The sequence below is a fragment of the Musa acuminata genome, chromosome BXJ3-1 (assembly GCF_036884655.1).
Source record: "Musa acuminata AAA Group cultivar baxijiao chromosome BXJ3-1, Cavendish_Baxijiao_AAA, whole genome shotgun sequence".
In the NCBI taxonomy this organism is placed as follows: Eukaryota; Viridiplantae; Streptophyta; class Magnoliopsida; order Zingiberales; family Musaceae; genus Musa; species Musa acuminata.
The window spans coordinates 13979856-14001028 of NC_088349.1; the positions used below are offsets into that span (position 1 = coordinate 13979856).

Here is a 21173-nt window from a genome sequence, read left to right on the forward strand (position 1 = left end):
CTCTCATATTTTTCGATGTAACATTAAATCATAAAATTATTTTCACTTTCACATCTCTCGTCCTCATCATGAAGGTGATGATTTTACGCCTTGACATTACCTTCTAATTTAACTCATTAATTTTATTGAATTGAAATTACTTATCCAAAATACTTAAACCTAAGTTAAGATGATAAAATACTTATCTATCAATCATAAGTCATTTGACTTTTTATCCCATTTTGGTAAAGATTAAATCTATAAGCAATGAAGTTGTAGAGAATACAAGGATTTTAACTTTATTGTTTGCGGTGTATATGAAGGCATCTGAAATATGGAATCAGTGTTCTCAGTGTTGGGAATAACACAAGAAACACTTTGTTAATGTTGGGGATCAGAGCCCCATCATATAATTATCATGATTTAAGATGATCGGGAGAGCTTCGGATTCTTACATCAAAGTTATGGGCCTAAATTTTCATAGAGAATTCATCTTATATATATTTTACTTTCTTGTTAGATTATAGTAAAATTTGAACATATAATATATTTTACTTTCTCACCTCATTTACTTTTCTTAATATAGTTATTTTATATTTATTTAGATTTATTAAATATTATTTAAATTAATCAAAAAATTAATTAAATTATGATTGAAAATATGAGTTAACATCCTCACACGTCTTTTCCAAACGTTTTGATTTCATCACCTCTCACTATACCTTTGCTTTTTATTTTTAATTAACCCACCCTGCACCACTCACCCCTATTTTAGCTAATCTAGCATTTTGGTGCCTGCAAATGCAGTTTGTCAGCTAGATTATATATATATATATATATATATATATATATATATATATATATATATATATATATATATATATATATATATCTGAATTCTTATATTGGTAGAAGAAGTTGTTTCCGAATGTGCGCAGGAAGACGGCAAACTAAATTTGCACCTCTGCCGTGTGTATATATGTATACCTCCCCACCCACCCTAATGGCTGCATCCAAACTACTGCCTTCAGGGACCGCCATGGCTGTCACGGCCATTACTTCCCATACGAAAAGCTTCATCCATAAACTCTCACGTTCCACTGAATCTATTCCCACCCTCGTCGCCTCTCTCTATCGATTTCTACTTTTTCAGGCTAACCCATTCTGGATCCAGTCCTGCTACTTCTTCTCTTTGTCTATGGCTGGTTTCTTACTTCTACAGATACTGCCTCTGAGAGACGTGACGAGTAAGCCTACCAACGTCGACCTGCTCTTCATGTCGGTGTCAGCTAACACTGTCTCAAGCATGGATGCCATGGAGATGGAGGTGTTCTCCAACTACCAGCTCGGAGTTCTAACTCTTCTAATGGTGACCGGAGGAGAGGTTTTCGTTTCCCTGCTTGGTCTCCACTTCGCAAAGATCAAGTTCCAGAAGAAGGATTCTTCACTCGATGCATCTGGCATGGAACTCGCGACTCTCTCCGATGAAGCTGAGCTCGGACACCAGAAACCCGACCTGATGCCTCCCGACATGACAGTACTGGACATGAAATCTAGCTCTAGAAAGCACCTGTTCTTTGTGGTGTTGGGCTATCTCATAGTAGCTCACGTGGTTGGTTTCTTGCTCATCCTTGTTTACTTGCGACTTGTCCCAGATGCCGGAACTGTGCTTGACCGAAAGGGGATCAATGCGTCCATGTTTTCCATATTTACGACGGTCTCTACCTTCGCCAACTGCGGCTTCGTGCTCACCAATGAGAATATGGTGGTGTTTAGGACTTGTTCTGGCCTCCTACTGATAGTTATAGTGCAAGCACTCGTCGGAAACACGATGTACGCCTCGAGCTTGAGGGCAGTCATCTGGCTCTTGAAGAAGCTCACCAAGCGGCAGGAGTACGACTACCTGCTAAATAACTACGGGGAGATGGGTTATGATCACTTGCTTCCTGGCCCTCATGCATTGTACTTGGCAATCACCGTGGCGGGGCTTGTGCTGCTACAGCTCATACTGTTCTGCTGCATGGAGTGGACGTCCGACAGCATAACTGGGCTGAGCACGTATCAGAAGATCGTCGGTGCCATGTTCCTGTCAGTGAACTCACGCTACGCCGGAGAATCCATTGTTGACCTCTCAGCTATCTCTCCGGCCATCCTGGTGCTGTTTGTCGTGATGATGTTAGTACACCTTTTTTATTTGTTAGATTATAAAGTTTTTTAATTGGATAAGATATATAATAGATTGAATTAGATTTTGACTATAGTTTATAAATCAATAGAAAGAAAGTTTAATTATGATAGGATTCTTTAGAAGATGACTTAGAATATATTAATTATTTATCCTAGATCATCTACTTTCGTCTATAAATTGATAAGATCTCTTAGGGACTCAATATGTGACCTGACAACATACAGAAGAGATATTATAGATCTTCTTGTTGATGTTGATAGGAAGAGGGGATGAAGTTAATAAAAAGAAAAGTAGGACAAGCTTCAATCTTCAATATTTCTCTTAAGAAAACTCTTTACAATTTCAGAAACTCTCTATCTTTCATAACCCAACATATGGAGTTTATATAGTCCCAAAAATACATTACATTAATTGTATTCAAGATGAATCATTCTCGAAACCCTTTCAAAAACCAATAACCAATTTGACTTATCCTTCTATAGACTTTTAATCCATTTTTTCTTCTTGATGTAATGAACCTCCCTCTTGATGTAATGAACATTTCTTTTGATGAAATGAACCTCTTTATGACACTTGAACAAGTTTAATTCCAACATTCTCCCCTCTTAAACTTGTTCCATCTAACATGCCAAGTTTCTTTCGAAGTTATTGAATATATACCTCTTCTTCAAGAACTCAATTAAGAAATACTGATTTGACATCTATTTATAAAATTTTTCATTTTATTTGAGCTGTTATAGAGATAAGTAATCTTACTATCTCCAATTGAGCAACTGACGCAAATACTTCTTCATAATCAATCCCATATTGTTGTTTATATCCCTTTGCAACCAATTTGGCCTTGTATTTCTCTACCTCTCCTTTTATATTTCTTTTTATTTTGAAGATCCAAGTAACACCGATAACTTGGTGGTCTTCTAGAAGTGTAGTAAACTCCCATGTATTATTTTTGTTAATAACATGAATATCTTCATTCATAGCTTGTCGCCATTTTTCATCTCTATAAGCTTCTTCGAAGGTTAATGGATCATATCCTACAAAAAGACAAAATAAGGAAAGTTCATCATTGCTAGTATTAATCCTTCGAGTCATATTATATAGCTCATGAATTGGTCTTGTCCTTTTTATAATTAGACTTCTTGAATCATGTGACCTAGCTGATCTAGGTGATAATTCTGGCAAAGCCACTTCGGTGCTTGTTGGTATTATATCATCTTCTTCTGAAGCTACAGCTTTCTTATGCTGCTCATCACTTTTCTAGTTCTAAATCTATTATTCATCAAACTCAACATCTCTTGACATCATAACTTTATTTGTGAGAGGATTGTAGAGTTTGTAACCACTGGAATTCTCTGGATAACCTAACAAAATACATTTCTAACTTTTATCCTCCAATTTTGTTCTCTTCTCTTCGGGTATCTTGGCAAATGCAACACTTCCAAAAATCCTCAAATGATCAACTCTTGGTTTTCGTAAGCTCCATGCTTCTTCTGGTGTAACATTACCAATTCGCTTTGTCAGAAACTTGTTAAGCAAATAAATTGCATCACCCCAAAATTCTTTCGAAATTTTTTTTCCTTTAACATGCATCAGACCATATTAAGGATAGTCCTATTTTTTTCTTTCTGAGACACCATTTTGTTGAGGTGTGTATGACATGGTGAATTGATGTAGAATTTCATTATTTCTATAAAAACTTTCAAATTCATTTGATATATATTCACCACTCCTATCTGTTCTTAAACATTTAATCTTACAACTTTATCTTTCAACCAAATCCTTAAATTCTTTGAATTTGCTTAAAACTTCTTTTTTTTCTTTTAACATATAAACCTAAGTTTTTCTACTATGATCATCAGTGAAGATAAGAAAATGCCTGCTTCCTCCAAGTGATACTGGATTGATAGGGCCACAAATATCTGAGTGCACCAGATCAAGTCGATTCCATGCTCTTTTTGTCCTTGTCACTTTAAAAGGCTTTCTTTCTTGCTTACCTATGACACATACTTCACACAATTTTGCTGGATGATCAATTTTTGGCATTCCTATCATAATATTATACTTCTCTAGAAGTTTTAAAGCCTCAAAATTTAAGTGAGCATATCTAAGATGTTAGAAATATCCTCAATATCAGCTTTAAAATAATTTGATTGATAAAAAATACTTAAATGCAGAGGAAACATTCTATTCTATGTCATTTTCACATATGATATTAATGTTTTATTCTTTTCACGAATTGAGAGAGTCATATCTTTCATCTCAATTTCATAACTTTTTTCAAGTAATTGTCCCAAGCTTAAAATATTATTTTTCATATCAGGAACATAATAAACATCTGAAATTCATAATTCCTTGCCATTATTAAGTTTAAGGAAAATTTTACCTTTGTCTCTTACTGGCCTTTGAGACAAATCACCAAATGTAATGTTTCCGGAATAACTTTTATCCATTTATGAAAATAACTCTTTGATGTCACACATGTGATTTGAAGCTCTTGTATCTAGATACTATGTGATAGATTAATCCTCTTTCAAATTATCATAACTCATTAGCAAAACTTGATTTTCGTTCTTTTCTTCCTCAATAAAATTTTCCTTATCACCTTAATTGTTAGGATTATAATAACATTCATAAGAGTAATGTCCATACCTTTTGCAAACATAGCATTGTATTTCAGATCTTTCAAAATTTCTGTCATGTCCACGGCCTCGGCCATGTCCTCGACCATAACCTCGGCCTCTTTGGCTAGAATTTTCTCTAGCATCTTCATTATTTGGAGATTCTTGATTAGTCTGATTTCTGCCTCCTCTTCCTCTTTAAGAATTTGATTCTCCTTTATTTTCAAGAGCAAACTTAGCTTGTAGTGCTTGCTCCATGGTTTTGTCTTCTACTCTTTTTGTAATCCTTTGTTTATGAACTTGAAGGGAACCCATAAGTTCTTCTAAAGATATTTTTTCTAAATCTTTAGATTCTTCAATCGCAACAGCAATAAAATCAAATTTCGGATCTAGAGATCTCAATATTTTTTCTATTACTCTCTGATCATTTACTTGTTCACCATTTCATCTCATTTGATAAACAATAGAAATGAGTTTTGAGAAGTAATCAGAAATAGTTTCAGAAGTACCTTGTTGTAATTTTTCAAACTCAACTCGTAAAACTTGTAGACGAAGTTTCTTTACCTTATCAACACCACCGAATGCTTTTTGAAGCATTTCCTAAGCCTCCTTTGAAGTATTTGCTGGATTGATAATCTCGAACATTGTATCATCAAACCCTTGGTAGATTGTGAACAAAGCTTTTTTCTCCTTCTTCCTTCTTTCTTTGAGTTGTTTTCTTCCTTCTGCATTCATTGCTCCTTCTGTTGGACTTGGTTCAGCAAATCCATCTTCTACAAACTCCCATACATCTTGGGAGCCTAGAAGAACCTTCATTTGGATGCACAATATGTCATAATTTTCTTTTGTCAATTTGGGGATCTGGAGTTGGATGACACTTGAGGAAGAGGCCATAGCTTAACCTATGCTCTGATACCAAATGTTGATATTGATAGGAAGAGGGGATGGAGTTATCAAATAGAAGAAGAGTAGGACAAGCTTCAATCTTTAATATTTCTCTCAAGAAAACTCGTTACAATTTCAGAAACTCTCTATCTTTCATGACCCAACATATGGGGTTTATATAGTCCCCAAAGATATATTACATTAATTGTATTCAAGATAAATCATTTTCTTTCAAGAAACCCTTTCAAGAACCAATAACCAATTTGACTTATTCTTCCATAGACTTTTAATCCATTTTTTCTTCTTGATGTAATGAATCTCCCTCTTGATACAATGAACATTTCTTTTGATGAAATGAACCTCTTTATGACACTTGAACCAGTTTAATTCCAACACTTCTCTCGTCTCCCCTTAGTCCATATTTCATTATTTATAGTTGTCAATAGGAAAAGATGATAATACAAGTCTAGTTATCCTTGTAAATCAATATTGCTATAGTTTTCAAATTGAATAATGATATACTTGTAGATTAGATAAAAGTTTTCTAAATGATATCGAAAGCTATACACATTTAAATTCAATCTATGATTATTTGATTTTAGTGCTTGACATTAAAGTTTTTTTTACGTAACAAAAGCATGATTTTAGTGCTTGAACGATTCATCTGTGTTATTGATTTGCTTTTCTATCTCATTCATCTTATTGCTTGCAAGTGATGCAAGGTCTCTTTAAAGCCAGGGATGGCATGCTGCCCATGTTTGATCAATGGGCTACCATCGGTAGCTTGTTGTTAGCGATAGCACCATTAAGGGTGGTAGTCTCTATTGGTCACTGGTCATAGATTGGACGGATGGCTACTACAGTCAATGACTGTAGTGTCCAATAGCCTTGGCAACATAAGTTCGATGATGGAGCTGCTGTGTGTGGCAATTGCGATTATGGGCAACGGCTACCTTGATTGGCATCACTACTGCCTACAATGGTAGGATTTGGCTATAGGTAACACTACACACGCAACAGTGCTACTTCATGCGATAACACAAGTGTAGGAAAATATAGGGGCGACATCACATGCTCAACGAAAGAATAGAAAATAAAATTCTCAAATTTCTCAAAAAGGTGTTCATCGTCATGCGAAGATTGGTGAACAAAATCCACGAAACTGAAAACCATGTATGAGATAGTTGTATTACCTAGAGAGATTGTATATTCCTGAATCCCTGTAGATCTATAGAAGAGGATGAAGGAGGTCTAACGTCCTCCTCTCTAACGATGATCCACATAGTAGGGCTATTGAATCTCAGATTTTGATGATGAAATCAATTGATAAATTATTTGATCAAATCTAAATATTGAGATAAGTGTGTAGGATTAACTACGATAGTGGTAAGGCATAAAGCAGATGTTGTGCCGGAGTCAAAGATCGAACAATACGTCGAAGATTCGGATAATATGTCGGAAGTTTGCTAGAAGCTTGTCGAGAGTTCTTCGGGAGCTTGCTAAGAGTTCGTCGGGAGTTCGTCAGAAGTTTGCCGAGAAGTTTGTCGGAAGCTCACTAGAAGTTCGCCAAGATAACAATTGGCATACCGGATAGAGATTGCTTATTTAAATATCTTAATTATCATAGTTAGATCAAAAGTTGAATTAGGATTAGGAGGTAATCCTACTAACTCAGTTAGAGGCCAACCTATTTAGCACCTGAAGTCATGGTCGGCTGTGGCACCGCTAGGACCAACGGTGGCACTGCTTGGGACTTTGTCTCCCAGGTGCTCTAAGCGGTGGTACTGTTAGCAATTAATACTGTCAGGAGGTCATATCGCCCTGTCAGGTAGTGGTACCACCATAGCTCAATCTCCGAGATCTGTCAGGCGATCGTACCGCCCAGATTGAGCAGTGGTATCGCCTAGTGTTAGTCTGTAGGCAATAGTACCGCCTAATAATGGCGATAGTACCACTAGCATCTTGGAATCCAAAGATATGATACTTTTTGTATTCAATTCTAAAGCCATTGGGGTCTATAAATACCCCACCCTTTTCTGCATGAAAGGGCATAAAAATGTGAATAATATCTTGAAGTCTTGGGGCATTAAAAGTGTTGTAAAAGTGTAAAGAGTTCTCCACCACCTTTTCTAGTATTGTGATCATTCAATAGAGGTGTGAGGCTTATAAGGGTTATCTCCTAAACTCGTGAAAAAGAGAAAGTGCTATAAAGAGATGGTTGGTTTTTGCCTATTGAAGTAAGACTATTAGTGGACGCCGATGATCTCAACAGAGGAGGAATCGAAAGTGGATGTAGGTCACAACGACTAAACCACTATAAATTTCGATGTGCTCATTTCCATTCTGCTTTTCATTACTGTCATTACTTTCTAAGTTAATTGCTAGTTCATTTACTCTAAAGTCAAAGCACTTTTCGAGATTGGTTTTCAACGAATGAATATTTTATAAAATTAACGATTTTTCTATTATACTAATTCACCCCCCCCCCCCCCCCCCTCTTAGTGCCGCTGTTGATCCTAACAATTGGTATCAGAGCTTAGTTACTCTCGATTTGGTTTAAAACCCAAGAGAGATGGCTTTTGCTGATAATCAAGAAAGTCATTGTATCACTCATCCTCCAATGTTCAATGAGACATATTACACGTATTGGGAAACTAGGTTGAAGATATTATTAATTTCTATGGATTTTGAGTTATGGAATATCGTTGAAAACGGATTTTAAAAGTCCTCTCTTCCAATGAGTGAATGGAATGACTTGGAGAAGACTTTCTCTTCGAATGCCTAAGCAATAAATGCTTTGTTTTGTGCTTTGGATAAAAATGAATTCAATCGAGTTTCTATTTGCGAAATGACTTATAACATTTAGCATATACTTAAAATCATACATGAAGGCACAAGTTGGGTTAAGGAGTCAAAAATCAATTTTTTAGTTCATAGTTATGAATTATTCCGCATGAAACCTGTTAGGATCAAGAGCGGCACTAAGAGGGGGGGTGAATTAGTGCAATGGAAAAATTACAACTTTCAATAGTCTACATTTCGATTAAAACCAATTCTGACAAAAATCATTTCATAAGGAGTTTAACTTGAAAGTGTATGAGAGTATAGAGAAGGCAGTAAGAATGTAATGTAGCTTGCAGAAATATAACTTGCACAAATTGAAAAGGAAACTAGAATTTAGAATTGTTCGGTCTTTGTGGCCTATATCCACTTTTGGATTCCTCCTCCTTTGAGGTCACCGGCGTCCACTAATGGCCTTCCTTCAATAAGCGAAGGCCAACCACCTTTTACAGCTTTTTCTCCTTTTGTCAGGTTAAGGAGACAACCCTTACATGTCTCACTCCTCTTTCTTGGATGGTTACAAGGCTAAGAGACGAAGGAGGAGAACTCTTCTCACTTTTACAACACTTTAAGACTCAAGAATTCAAGACTATACCAATGCTTTTGTGCCCTTTTATGCAAAAAAGGATAGGGTATTTATAAGCCCCAATGGTTTCAAAAATAGAACCAAAAAGTGTCTCATCCCGAATTTCCAAGGTACTAGCGGTACCACTTCCATTACTGGGCGGTACTACTGACTACAGTCTGACACTGGGCAGTACCACCGCCTGACCGAGCTCGGAGACCGAGCTCTGGCAGTACCACCACTTAATAGGGGCAGTACCACTACTGGAAATATTAATTGCTAGCGATACCACCGCCCAGTCTGAGCGGTGCCACCGCCCAGACTACTTGGGGGACTTGGTCACCTGGTGGTGCCACCGCCAACCATGTTTTCAAGGGCTGAATAGACTGTTTAATCCGGCCCAATTCCGACGAGCTTCCGACGAACTCTCGGCAATGTTCCGATGTACTCCCGGCAAGCTCTTGGACTTTACAACGATCTTATTGGCGAGCTCTGATGAGCTTCTTTGGCAAGCTCTTGGACTTCTCAATTAGTTCTGTCCGGACTTCCGATGAACTCTTGAACTCCCAACGAGATCTTATTCTTGACTCCAGCACAATATCTACTTTATGTTTTACTATTATTGTAGTTAATCCTACACACTTTTCTCAATATATATAGATTAGATCAAACAATTTATAATTGACTTAATCATCAAAATCTAAGATTCAATAATCTCTCCCTTTTTAATGATGACAATCAATTGATGATGGAGTTAACCTTAACTCCCCCTATCTATATGACATTCTTCAATTCAAGGCATTTGAATTTAAGAATAAAACCGATAAGTTAAGTTCATTAAACTTATCAATATGCACATCATGATTCCTATCATGATCTAACATTCTCAAAATATGATGCCAAGTATTTATCAAAATGATGTCAAGGCATGATATTCATTTTTAAGTATGATATTTCAAATATGAAAGATGATAAAGATAGCAATTCATCATCGTATAGCAAGATATCAATTGTATAAATACCAAGTTAAGCTCTAGATATCTTATCATAATGAATGAAATTTATCAAGCAAACATTTTAAGTATATATGATGAAATACATTGTATACATTTGTCATCAATTTACCATATTTTGGTATTATTTTTTCCCCTTTGTCATCAACAAAAAGGAGAACAATTCAACAATGCAAGTATGATAAAAAAAAAATTCAAGTTTCACACTTAAAAGTTCTCATCATTAAATGTTATCAACATTAAGTGATAGATTCCATCAACTTCTCGCCCTTTGTCATCACAACTTTGCATGAAGAAGAGGAAAGAAGGTAAGGAGGGAATCCATTAAGAACTAAATTTATGAAATGATTTAAATTAAGTTAAAAATGATAAATAAGTTTTCGTTAAAATATACTTTCATTTTGACAAAGAGAAGGGATTCATAAAAAGGATCAAGATATCTATACGAAATCAAATCCCCAATCTTGCAAGTAATCATCGCACACTAAAATTCATCTTTCAAGGACCAAGATATCCATTGGAATTCAGAAAATTCATCTTTCATAAGAGAAATAAGGAGGAATTCATAGGAGAGGAGTATCACATGAAAGAGAAATTTATGAATAAAACTTCATAATGAGAGGAGCATTGCATCAAATCCATTTCTCATTAAAAATTCATAAGAATGAAATTCGTGAGAGATGCATTTGTCAATTAATTCCATGTATCAAACATCATTAAATGATGGAATAAGGATATGAAATAAACTTGATATCAAGGAAGATAAAAACAAAATAAATTCATGAAAGCTCCATATATGAAATACAGAAAGATAGTTCAGAAAAGATATACATCAAATTCATGCATTTGGATAAATTAACATTCCTAACTCTCTTTTAATAAAATTATATTGTTCTTCACATAAATGTCTTGTAAAGATGTCAACTAATTGATGTTTCGTATCAATAAACTCTAAGATAACATCATGATTATTGACATAATCTCGTATAGAGTGATGTCTAATATCAATATGTTTAGTTCTAGAGTGTTGAATGAGATTTTTTATTAAACATATTGCACTTGTGTTATCACATTTTATGGGAATATTTTTAAGATGAATCTTATAATCCTCTAAAGTGTTTTTCATCCACACAGCTTATGCACAATATGCACCAGCTGCAATGTACTCAGATTCGATTGTAGATAGTGCAACCGAGTTTTGTTTCTTGGAAGACCAAGAAACATGTGCATGTCTTAAAAATTGACATGTTCCGAATGTGCTTTTTCTATCTAATCTACATCCAGCAAAATTCACATCAGCATAAACAATTAGTTCAAAGTTCTCGGATTTTAGATACCATAATCCTAGATTAGTGGTATCTTTAAAATATCTAAGAATTATCTTAACTGCTTTAAGATGAGATATCTTAGGATTAGATTGAAACTTAACACAAAGTTCTACGCTAAATATGATATACAGTCTAGTTGCGATGAGGTATAGTAAACTTTTTATCATACCTCTATAAGCTTTTTGATCAAAGTTTTCTCCACTTTCATCAATGTCTAACTTAGTGGAGATACTCATGGGAGTATTGATAGCCTTTGAGCTATCCATATTAAACCTTTTTAGCAAATCTAAAGTATATTTTGTTTGATTAAGAAAAATATCATTACTTAGTTATTTTATTTGTAAGCCTAAAAAGAAAATTAATTCTCCAATTAGACTCATTTCAAACTCTAGACTCATACTTTTGGCAAATGATTCACACAAAGATTCATTCGTGGAACTGAAAATAATGTCATCAACATAAATTCGAACAATAAGAAAATTATTTTTAAAATTTTTAATAAACAATGTAGTATCGACCTTGTCTTTAGAGAAATTATTTTCGATAAGAAATGAGCTAAGTCTTTCATACCAAGCCCTTGGGGTTTGTTTCAATCCATAAAGAGCTTTAGTTAATTTAAATACATGATTAGGGAGATTATCATTCTTAAATCTGGGAGGTTATTCAACATAAACTTCTTCGAAAATAAAACCATTAAGAAAAGTACTTTTAACATCCATTTGAAATAACTTAAAATTATTGCTACTAGCATAAGTAAGGAGCATCTTTATGGCTTCTAATCGTGCCATAGGAGCGAAGGTTTCTTTATAGTCGATACCTTCTTCTTGGTTGAAACCCTTAGCTACTAATCTAGCCTTATTTCTAATCACAATACCAAATTCATCTTGCTTATTTCTAAAGACCCATTTAGTACCAATAACTAAATGGTCATTTGGCCTTGAAACAAGCTTCCACACCTCATTTCTCTCAAATTAATTTAATTTTTCTTACATTGCGATAACCCATGAATCATCTTACAAGGCCTCATCAATGCATTTAGGTTCAATTTGAGAGAGAAAAGTGATATTTGCACAAAATTTCTTAAGAGAAGAACGAGTTTGAACCCATTTTGTTGTGTCTCCCATGATTAACTCCTTAGGATAAGTATCTACATACTTCCATTCCTTGGGCAAGGATGTTTCGGAAAAAGATGCATCCAACTTGCTAGATGAAGAAAGGGTTTCATTTAAATTCAAAGCATCAAAATTAACATCATCATCGAGATCATTTTTCTTAACTTCGAAAACTTCATTAAAAACAACATGAATGAACTATTCTATAACCAAAGTTCTTTTGTTAAAAATACGAAAGGCCTTAGAGATAGAAGAATAGCCAAGAAAAATTTCTTCATCGGATTTTGCATCAAATTTATCTAAGGCATCTTTTTCATTCAAGATAAAACATTTGCATCCGAAAACTTAAAAATATGAAATGTTGGGTTTTTCGTTATTCCACAACTCAAGGAGTTTTGGAGAGTAATGGTCTTACTAGAACCCTATTTATAATATAGCATGTCGTATTTAGAAATATTCATAAGGGTAAATATGTAGATTTAGAAGAATTGAGTAATTTAGAACCAATTCAATGGTTTGCTAACCTATATATCCTTACAATTCTTCAAATAAGTGAACCTATTTATCCTAGACTTATTAGGTTATTTTACAATAACTTACACGTGGATGAACACGATAGGGTATCCACTTATCTCTTAGGATATCACATACCCATTACGGATAGCATAATTTGCAACCTCATAAGAATTTTTGAGAAAATGAGAGGTTGTTACTTTAGAGGACAATGGGATGAAGAATCAGTTGAGACCACTTATTCTGAAGCCTTATGTACCATTTTTGGTAATCCAAACTTGTCTATCCTTCCAAAAAGTTATGAACATTTACTACCTTTCAATACCAAATTGCTTCATCACATCTTGATAAATATTATACTCCTAAAACAATATCATCATGATGAAGTTAGCCAAATTGAAGTAGGAACGATGTTTTGGATTATGAAGGGGCATGACAATTGTTTTGGTTACTTGATATAACAAAACATAATTGAACTATCAAAAAAAGATATGATGCTTCCATATGGTGGCTTGATCACTAGACTAATCCATGCATATGACATAGTCATTCCACCTGACGAAGAAATCTTGAAACTAGATAGGTTTAGTATCATAAATAGAAACCTGCTAAGAAGATTAAGATGTATAGTTAGAAATGAGGCTTGAACTAGATTATCTAGAAGGACTGACCACCCACCCCACCTGATCCAGAACCTGAAACACCAATATTTAGGGAAAACCAATCTCCTCCTACTGGTCCCTTTAAGGCAACATCTCCAACAGAGCAAGCACCCTTCTCATTTGCTGACGCTATAGGGACTCAAATGGATCGATTTGAACTACGTCAAGATCAAATCTTAACTGAGTTACAACAAATTCATCAACAACTTAATACTCTGTTTAGATATTTTGATTTAGCACTACCTGAATAGCTAATGTATGTCTTTTTGTTGATGACAAAAGGGGAGAAGTTGACGGATCCTCCTTAATATTATGAACTGTTGATGTTGTGAACTCTTTAATGTAGTGAACTTTTTGATGTTGTGAACTATTTAATATTGTGAACTTTTGATGTTGTGAACTCTTTAATGTTGTGAACATTTGATGTCGTGAACTAGTTAATGTTGTGAACTTTTGATGTTGTGAACTCTTTAATGTTGTGACCTTTTGAATGTTACAATGCAACGTTGGATTCTCTTTAATATTGTAAACGTTTGAACGTCACCATGCAATAATGTAAGTATCATAAAGGTTATAATGACGTATCATGCAAGTAGTGATGTAAGGCTTGCCTAAAGTATTTTATCATGCATGAAGTAATGAAATTGTGCATTTAATACCTTGATGACTTGAAACTATGATGATGCACAATACATGAAATTTCTATATTAAAATCGATTAAGGCTTGAATTCAAGTTTGTCTTTTCTCAAGTATAACATATAGATAGGAGGAGTTAATGTTAACTCCGTTATCAATGGGTTGTCATCATAAAAAAATAGGAGATTGTTGAATCTTGGATTTTGATGATAAAATCAATTGGTAAATTATTTGATATAATCTATATGTTGAGATAAGTGTGTAGGATTAACTACGATAGCGATAAGGCATAAAGCAGATGTTGGGCCAGAGTCAAAGATCAAACGATACGTCAAAGATTTGGACGATGTGTCGGAAGTTTACCGGAAGCTTGTCGAGAGTTCGTCGGGGGTTCGCCGGAAGTTCACCGAGAAGTTTGCTGGAAGCTCACCGAGAAGTTCGTCGAGAGAACAATTGGCATACCGGATAGAGATTACTTGTTTAAATGTCTTAATTATTGTAGTTAAACCATAAGTTAAGTTAGGATTGGGAGGTAATCTCATTAACTTAGGGGCCAATTCAACACCTGAAGTCATGGCCGACAGTGGCACCGCTTGGGACTCAGTCTCCCAAGTGCTCTAGGTGGAGGTACCATCGATAGTTAATACTGTCAGGCGGTGGTACCATCCTGTCAAGCGATGGTACCACTAAAGCTCAATCTTTAAGCTTTGTCAAGCGGTCGTACAGCCCAGAATGAGTAGTGGTGCCATCCAGTATCAGTCTACAAGCGGTAATACCACCCAATAATGACGTTGGTATTGCTAGTAACCCTGAAATATGAGGATATGACACGTTTTGGCTCTAATTCTGAAGTCATTGGGGTCTATAAATACCCCACCCTTTTCTGCATAAAAGGGCATAAAAGTGTCAACAATATATTGAAGTCTTGGGGTGTTAAAAGTGTTATAAAAGTGCAAAGAGTCCTCCTCCTGCCTTTCTAGTGTTGTGATCATTCAAGAGAGGTATGAGGCTTGTAAGGGTTATCTCCTAAATCCGTAAAAAGGAGAAAGCATTGTAAAGAGGTGGTTGGTCTTTGCTTATTGAAGGAAGACTATTAGTGAATGTTAGTTACCTCGACGGAGGAGGAATCAGAAGTGGATGTAGGTCACAACGACCGAACCACTGTAAATTTCGGTGTGCTCATTTCCATTCTACTTTTCATTACTGCCATTACTTTCTAAGTTAATTGCTAGTTCATTTACTCTAAAATTAAGCACTTTCTGGGATTGGTTTTCAACAAATGAATATTTTATATAACTAATGATTTTTTTCGCTGCACTAATTCACCCTCCTATTAGTGTTGCTCTTGATCATAATAAGGGCTACGACGATGCTCCTCAAATCACTACCCAAAACTTCACACCTACTATCTGAGGAGGAGAATGGGATAGAAGAATATGAGGTGGCAACTAAGAAACCTTTAGCCTATGTATATTTGGTTCTCTCATATTTATAGAGGCCCCTTATTAATTTAACCCTAATGGATCCTGTCCTATTGGGTATTGGATCTCTATCCAACTACCCAAGTCTCTTAGATTAGTGGATCTCTATCCAATAATCTTTCAATGCCACTTATTGGATCTCATCCATAGGATCTAATAATTCATGAGCTTATTGGATATCCAATAAGATAAGGGTTTTTGTGGATATCTCACATCTGAACCTCTACTTATCGTAATGCCTACCATATGTGTGTAACCCTCTAGGCCCAATATCAAGCTGGCCGTGAGTCATACTTGTCAAAACTTCTTCTAGCTCAATGAATTATTATCTTTATAATAATTTACTCGACTCATCGATTATGGACGTACTAGGCCACTACGCTTCAATCCCTAGACGATATAGGGGAATCCAATCCTTTAGACTTATTTGTCCTCGATTATTATGTATCTATAGTCTCTCATCCATCTAATACCCTAGAGACAGTATACTGGGCATAGTATACAGTTTCTATCCGAGTCTCGCTCTAATCAAATTCTCTCGAAGAACTCTTTCTCTCTCAATTCGAATGACCCTAGCTAGGGATTTATATAAGTATGAATACATAAGATATTCCTCTTATAACACCAAGAGTGAATGATCCTCTATCGACACTTAAGAGTCCTTGTAAGATTGGCTACCACTCCCGATGACTAGTTGTGTTAGATCTAGAACTTCCAAGCTTATAAGTCTAGTATAAAAAAATGGAGTACTCATATAGGACATCTTTGGTGTCTCAAGTCTAAGGACTAAGTACACCACTAGGACAATGAAATCGTTGTTTGATAATGAGATATTATTAACCATATACCATTCCTTGAATGACTCAATCAGTGAACTCATTCTCTAATGAACACTTGCATTGTAGCACTAGTGTCCCCGCACGAGCAGCTATGAGACCAGTTACTTCCATTATATGGATGAGTATATAATACACCAGTCTGTCTAGTTATCTTGATGTTTCTCTCGAGTAACCTATGACCAGGATTATTTAGAATCTGTGTTTAAAGATGAATCGTTCTCATTATCATGATTTCATCACGATTCGATTCTCATTGCACAAATCCATGGACATATATATATATATATATATATATATATATATATATATATATATATATATATATATATATATATATATAGTGATAAAATGCTAAAATATAATAAGTAAAAAGAATGCGTATCATGTCACACGTGCCATCACTCACATGATTGGCTTACATGGTACCTATGACTAACAATCTTCCACTTGATCTAAAGTTAATCACCTATGTGTCTGATCCCCATCGGGCTATTGTGATGCTCAAAGACAATATGAGACAATGACTTTGTTAGTAGATCTGCGATGTTATCTTCAAATAGAACTCTTTCTATCGCTACATCTCCTTAGGTCACGATCTCTCTAGTCAAGTGGAACCTCCTTAGAACGTGCTTAGACTTTTGATGAGACTTGGGTTCCTTCGCTTGAGTAATCTCTCTGTTGATGAACTTCTTCATCCAAACTCCCTCCTTTGCTGCCTCTGCTGCAACAATATACTTCGCCTCTATAGTTGAGTCAGCAGTAGTATCTTGCTTGGAACTCTTCCAGCATACTGCTCCTCCATTCAATGTGTGCATATATCCCGAATTCGACTTGTTATTATCGATATCAGACTGGAAACTTGAGTCTGTGTAGCCTTCAACCCTGAGGCTACTTCCTCCATATACCAGTAAAAGATCCCTAGACCTTTGTAAGTACTTAAGGATACACTTTACTACTTTCCAGTGCTTAAAGCTTAGATATACTTGATACCTGCTCGTGACACTTAGAGCATGCACTGTATCAGGCCTAGTACATAGCATGACATACATGATAGATCTTATCACTAAGATATAGGATATCCTATCCATGTTCGCCCTTTCTTCAAGAGTCTTTGGGGATATACTCATAGAAAGCGATATCCCATGTCTTATTAGTATGAGACATCTCTTAGAATTTTTCATGTTTTTTGACAATGGTGTTTGTGTACCTGGACTAGGACAAGCTAAGCATCCTCTTGGATCTATCTCTATATATATGAATCTCCAAGATATAGGATATTTCCCCTAAGTCCTTTGTGGAGAAGTTTCTAGATAACTAAGCTTTTACTATGAATAGTATTCCTACATGATTCTCAATAATCAGGATGTCATCCATATATAACACCAATAAGGTGATACCACTCTCATTTACTTTCCTATACACATAAGGCTCATCTTCGTTCTTAATGAAGTCATAAGATTTGATCGTCTCATCAAATCTTATGTTTCAACTTCAGAAAGATTGCTTCAGTTCATAAATGGACCTAAGCAACCTACACACTATATTTGGGTAGTCCTTGGACATGAATCACTGGGGTTATATCATATACATCTCCTCATCGAGGTTGTTATTGAGGAATGTGATTTTTACATCCATCTGTTAGATCTCATAATCATAGTGTGCCACAATAACTAATAGAATTCAAATGGATTTTAGCATGACTATGGGTGAAAAGGTTTCATCCTAATCAACACCTTGTTTTTAATTATATCTCTTAGCCACTAGCTTTGCTTTATAGGTCTCTATCTTTTCATCTACTTTGATCTTCTTATTGAAGATCCACTTGCAACTAATGAGTACAATACCTTTGGATGCATCAACTAAGTTCTAAACCTTGTTGGAGTACATGGAATCCATCTCACAATTCATGTCTTCTTACCACTTCCCGGAGTCTATACTCGTAATAGCCTCCTCATAGATTTGAAGATCAATATTCTCAACATCCTCTCCTCTAATATGTCCCCACATATCTCTTAGGAGGATGATATACTTTGTCGGACCTGTGTAAAGTTAGAACTTGTATGCTATGTACTTAAATAGACTCGGGCTATGAAGTGGTACTTGAGCTAGGTTCTCCAACCTCGTTCAACTCTATCATGCTTACATTATCTCCGTCAATCACGCTAAGCCCATAAAGGTAGGTAACTCTTGTCGATCACAACTCCTTGTGATTCTCATCCTATTCGGCCTCCAAATCACCATAATCTCGAGGGACTCGACTAATCATGATGTTCGATTAAGTCAACACCATTGTTATAAGATAAGTCTGATTCGATAATATACCCTCGAGGGACTCGACTAAGCATATACCATGTCCTCATGTCACCGATGACTTCTCTATATCGTAGGCAAGATAGTAAATCGCGATATTGGTGAGCCTCGATAGACTCGACCAACTCAACCTACGTGGAGAATCGGTCCCTACTTATAATGATGGAAGGCCACGTGGGTCAATCTAATTGCCTAATGTTTACCGACTTAATATTATCGAGAGAGGGGAGATTTTGATTTAGTCTCTTAATATCACATATCATATATATACATATTTAATATATATCTACATCGCATACAAATTTAATATATAGTCCTTATTCAAATATAACTAATTATTCTTACAAATCAATATCATTGTTGTCCTTGTACTTATAGATCAAATAATTTTTTTTAAATAATATTGAAAGGTATTGATAAGGCCATTGTCCCTTATCAAGTACCTATATCTAAACTTTGATACATGATTATATGATTTCAGTTCTTGATATTAAAATTTCCATGTGGCCATCACATGTGAACACCTAAATGGCATATGCCCAGATCGCACTCAAACTCTTGTCAAAAGAGAGAACCCTAGAGACTTAGATGTTCAATTTTCATGTATCATCCACAGATGGCCTTAATTTGCAAGACATCAAGAACTTATTGAACTAACGAATTCACGAACTTAACTGTGTTACAGGTATCTTCCTCCGTATACTTGTTTTCTGCCCAGAGAAGATGACAGGCGGCTCCTCGAGGATGGAGAAACAAGCAGGAGGACACCAGGCCTGGGTTTTATCCTCTCACCACTGTCTTCTATTGCCATCTTCACCATCATCATTTGCATCACAGAGAGGAGGCAGATGTCTCGAGACCCATTGAACTTTAGCGTCCTCAACGTAGTTGTGGAGGTGGTAAGGTACGTGCGTCCCTTCTCTCCAAGAAGCCTCGGAATCCCACTTTCTTCAGTTTCCTGTACCTTTATGCAGCTCGAATTTACACCACAAAGCAGTCATGTTACTCTCTCTCTCTCTCTCTCTCTCTCTCTCTCTCTTTCTCTCTCTCTCTGGAACTAACAGCTTTGTGTAACTTGTGGTAGTGCATACGGAACTGTGGGGTACACAACGGGCTACAGCTGCAAGCGGCAAGTGAAGGCGGACGTGCACTGCAAAGATGTGTCGGCTGGGTTCTCGGCGAAATGGAGCAACAAAGGGAAGCTTGTGCTCATTGCTGTCATGTTCTTCGGCAGGTTGAAGAAGTTTAGCATGGGAGGTGGCAGATATTGGCAGTTTATATAGTTGTTCCACTGCGTCTTCTTGTATAATTTGTCTCGATCTCCAAGTCTGGTCTACAGTATTGTGTCCGTAATTTGGACTTCCCATGACTTTTGTTTTTGTGTAAGATTGTTATATGTATAATATAATGTATGTAGATCTAGAATGATTTAGACCTCTTCAGAAGAATCCGATCAACTTAAACGTCTAAGTATACATGCATCTCCCATTGCATCAAACCATCATAATTCTCTGAGACTTCATTCGCTTCTCGTGTCATTTTGATCATTGTGTTAGCTCCACACGAATCTGATTAATCCTGAGAATGTACGTACACATATGTATCATTTTCTTACGAAGGAACTGAGAAGATTTGTATGCACGCTGTGTAGTGCTTATGGAAATGTGCGGTTCTCCCTAAGCCATGCTTACAACTCGTATCAGGGAACCGATTTGGGTCGACCCGGTTCGACCGGGTTGTAGCGTTACCACCATTTTATTACAGTTTTGGGAGTTCACTTACGCCGCGAGGATCCCATGACACGTAGGACGCGGTCCCACTTAATGAATGAATCCCGACAGGTCATCAAGCCGCAAAAAGAAAGCAGTAGGAGAGACAGCTGATCGAGGCACAAACCGACAAGGAAGCCGCAAACGTAAGACGTAGCTTTTACGAGCAATACTTTTGCTACCTATGTTGATACCCAAGGCAATACCTGCAATTTTATTGGATACAAACGAGAGTTGATCTATGGGACGAGCAATAAAGGGGTACGAAAAAAGTGTCGTACTCGGTGGAATACATATTTGTTGCTTTTCTTTTTCTCCACTGGGCGGTGCGGATCCAAATCAACCTCCATTACCCGACAATCAAAATCCCCAAATTACCTCTGCATTGCACCATATTCTTTGAACTGCCATCTACCAAGATCGAGATGGGAGC

At 36.0% G+C, this 21173-nt stretch overlaps 1 protein-coding gene across 1 annotated transcript; it reads left to right on the top strand.

Annotated features, from left to right (window-relative positions):
* The first annotated feature begins 1000 nt into the window (after positions 1-1000).
* Positions 1001-20383, top strand: LOC135628568 (cation transporter HKT1;5-like). Its single transcript, XM_065135315.1, has 3 exons — positions 1001-2154; positions 19657-19875; positions 20056-20383. Exons 1-3 carry the CDS (start codon positions 1019-1021, stop codon positions 20252-20254), a joined length of 1554 nt encoding a protein of 517 aa, XP_064991387.1. The 5' UTR covers positions 1001-1018; the 3' UTR covers positions 20255-20383.
* The last annotated feature ends 790 nt before the right edge of the window (positions 20384-21173 follow it).

Coding starts and splice junctions, on each gene's coding strand:
- LOC135628568 (XM_065135315.1), top strand. CDS start 1,019: ATGGCTGTCACGGCCATTACTTCCCATACGAAAAGCTTCATCCATAAA. Junction 2,155..19,656: donor GTGCTGTTTGTCGTGATGAT/GTTAGTACACCT, acceptor ACTGTGTTACAG/GTATCTTCCTCCGTATACTT. Junction 19,876..20,055: donor GTAGTTGTGGAGGTGGTAAG/GTACGTGCGTCC, acceptor AACTTGTGGTAG/TGCATACGGAACTGTGGGGT.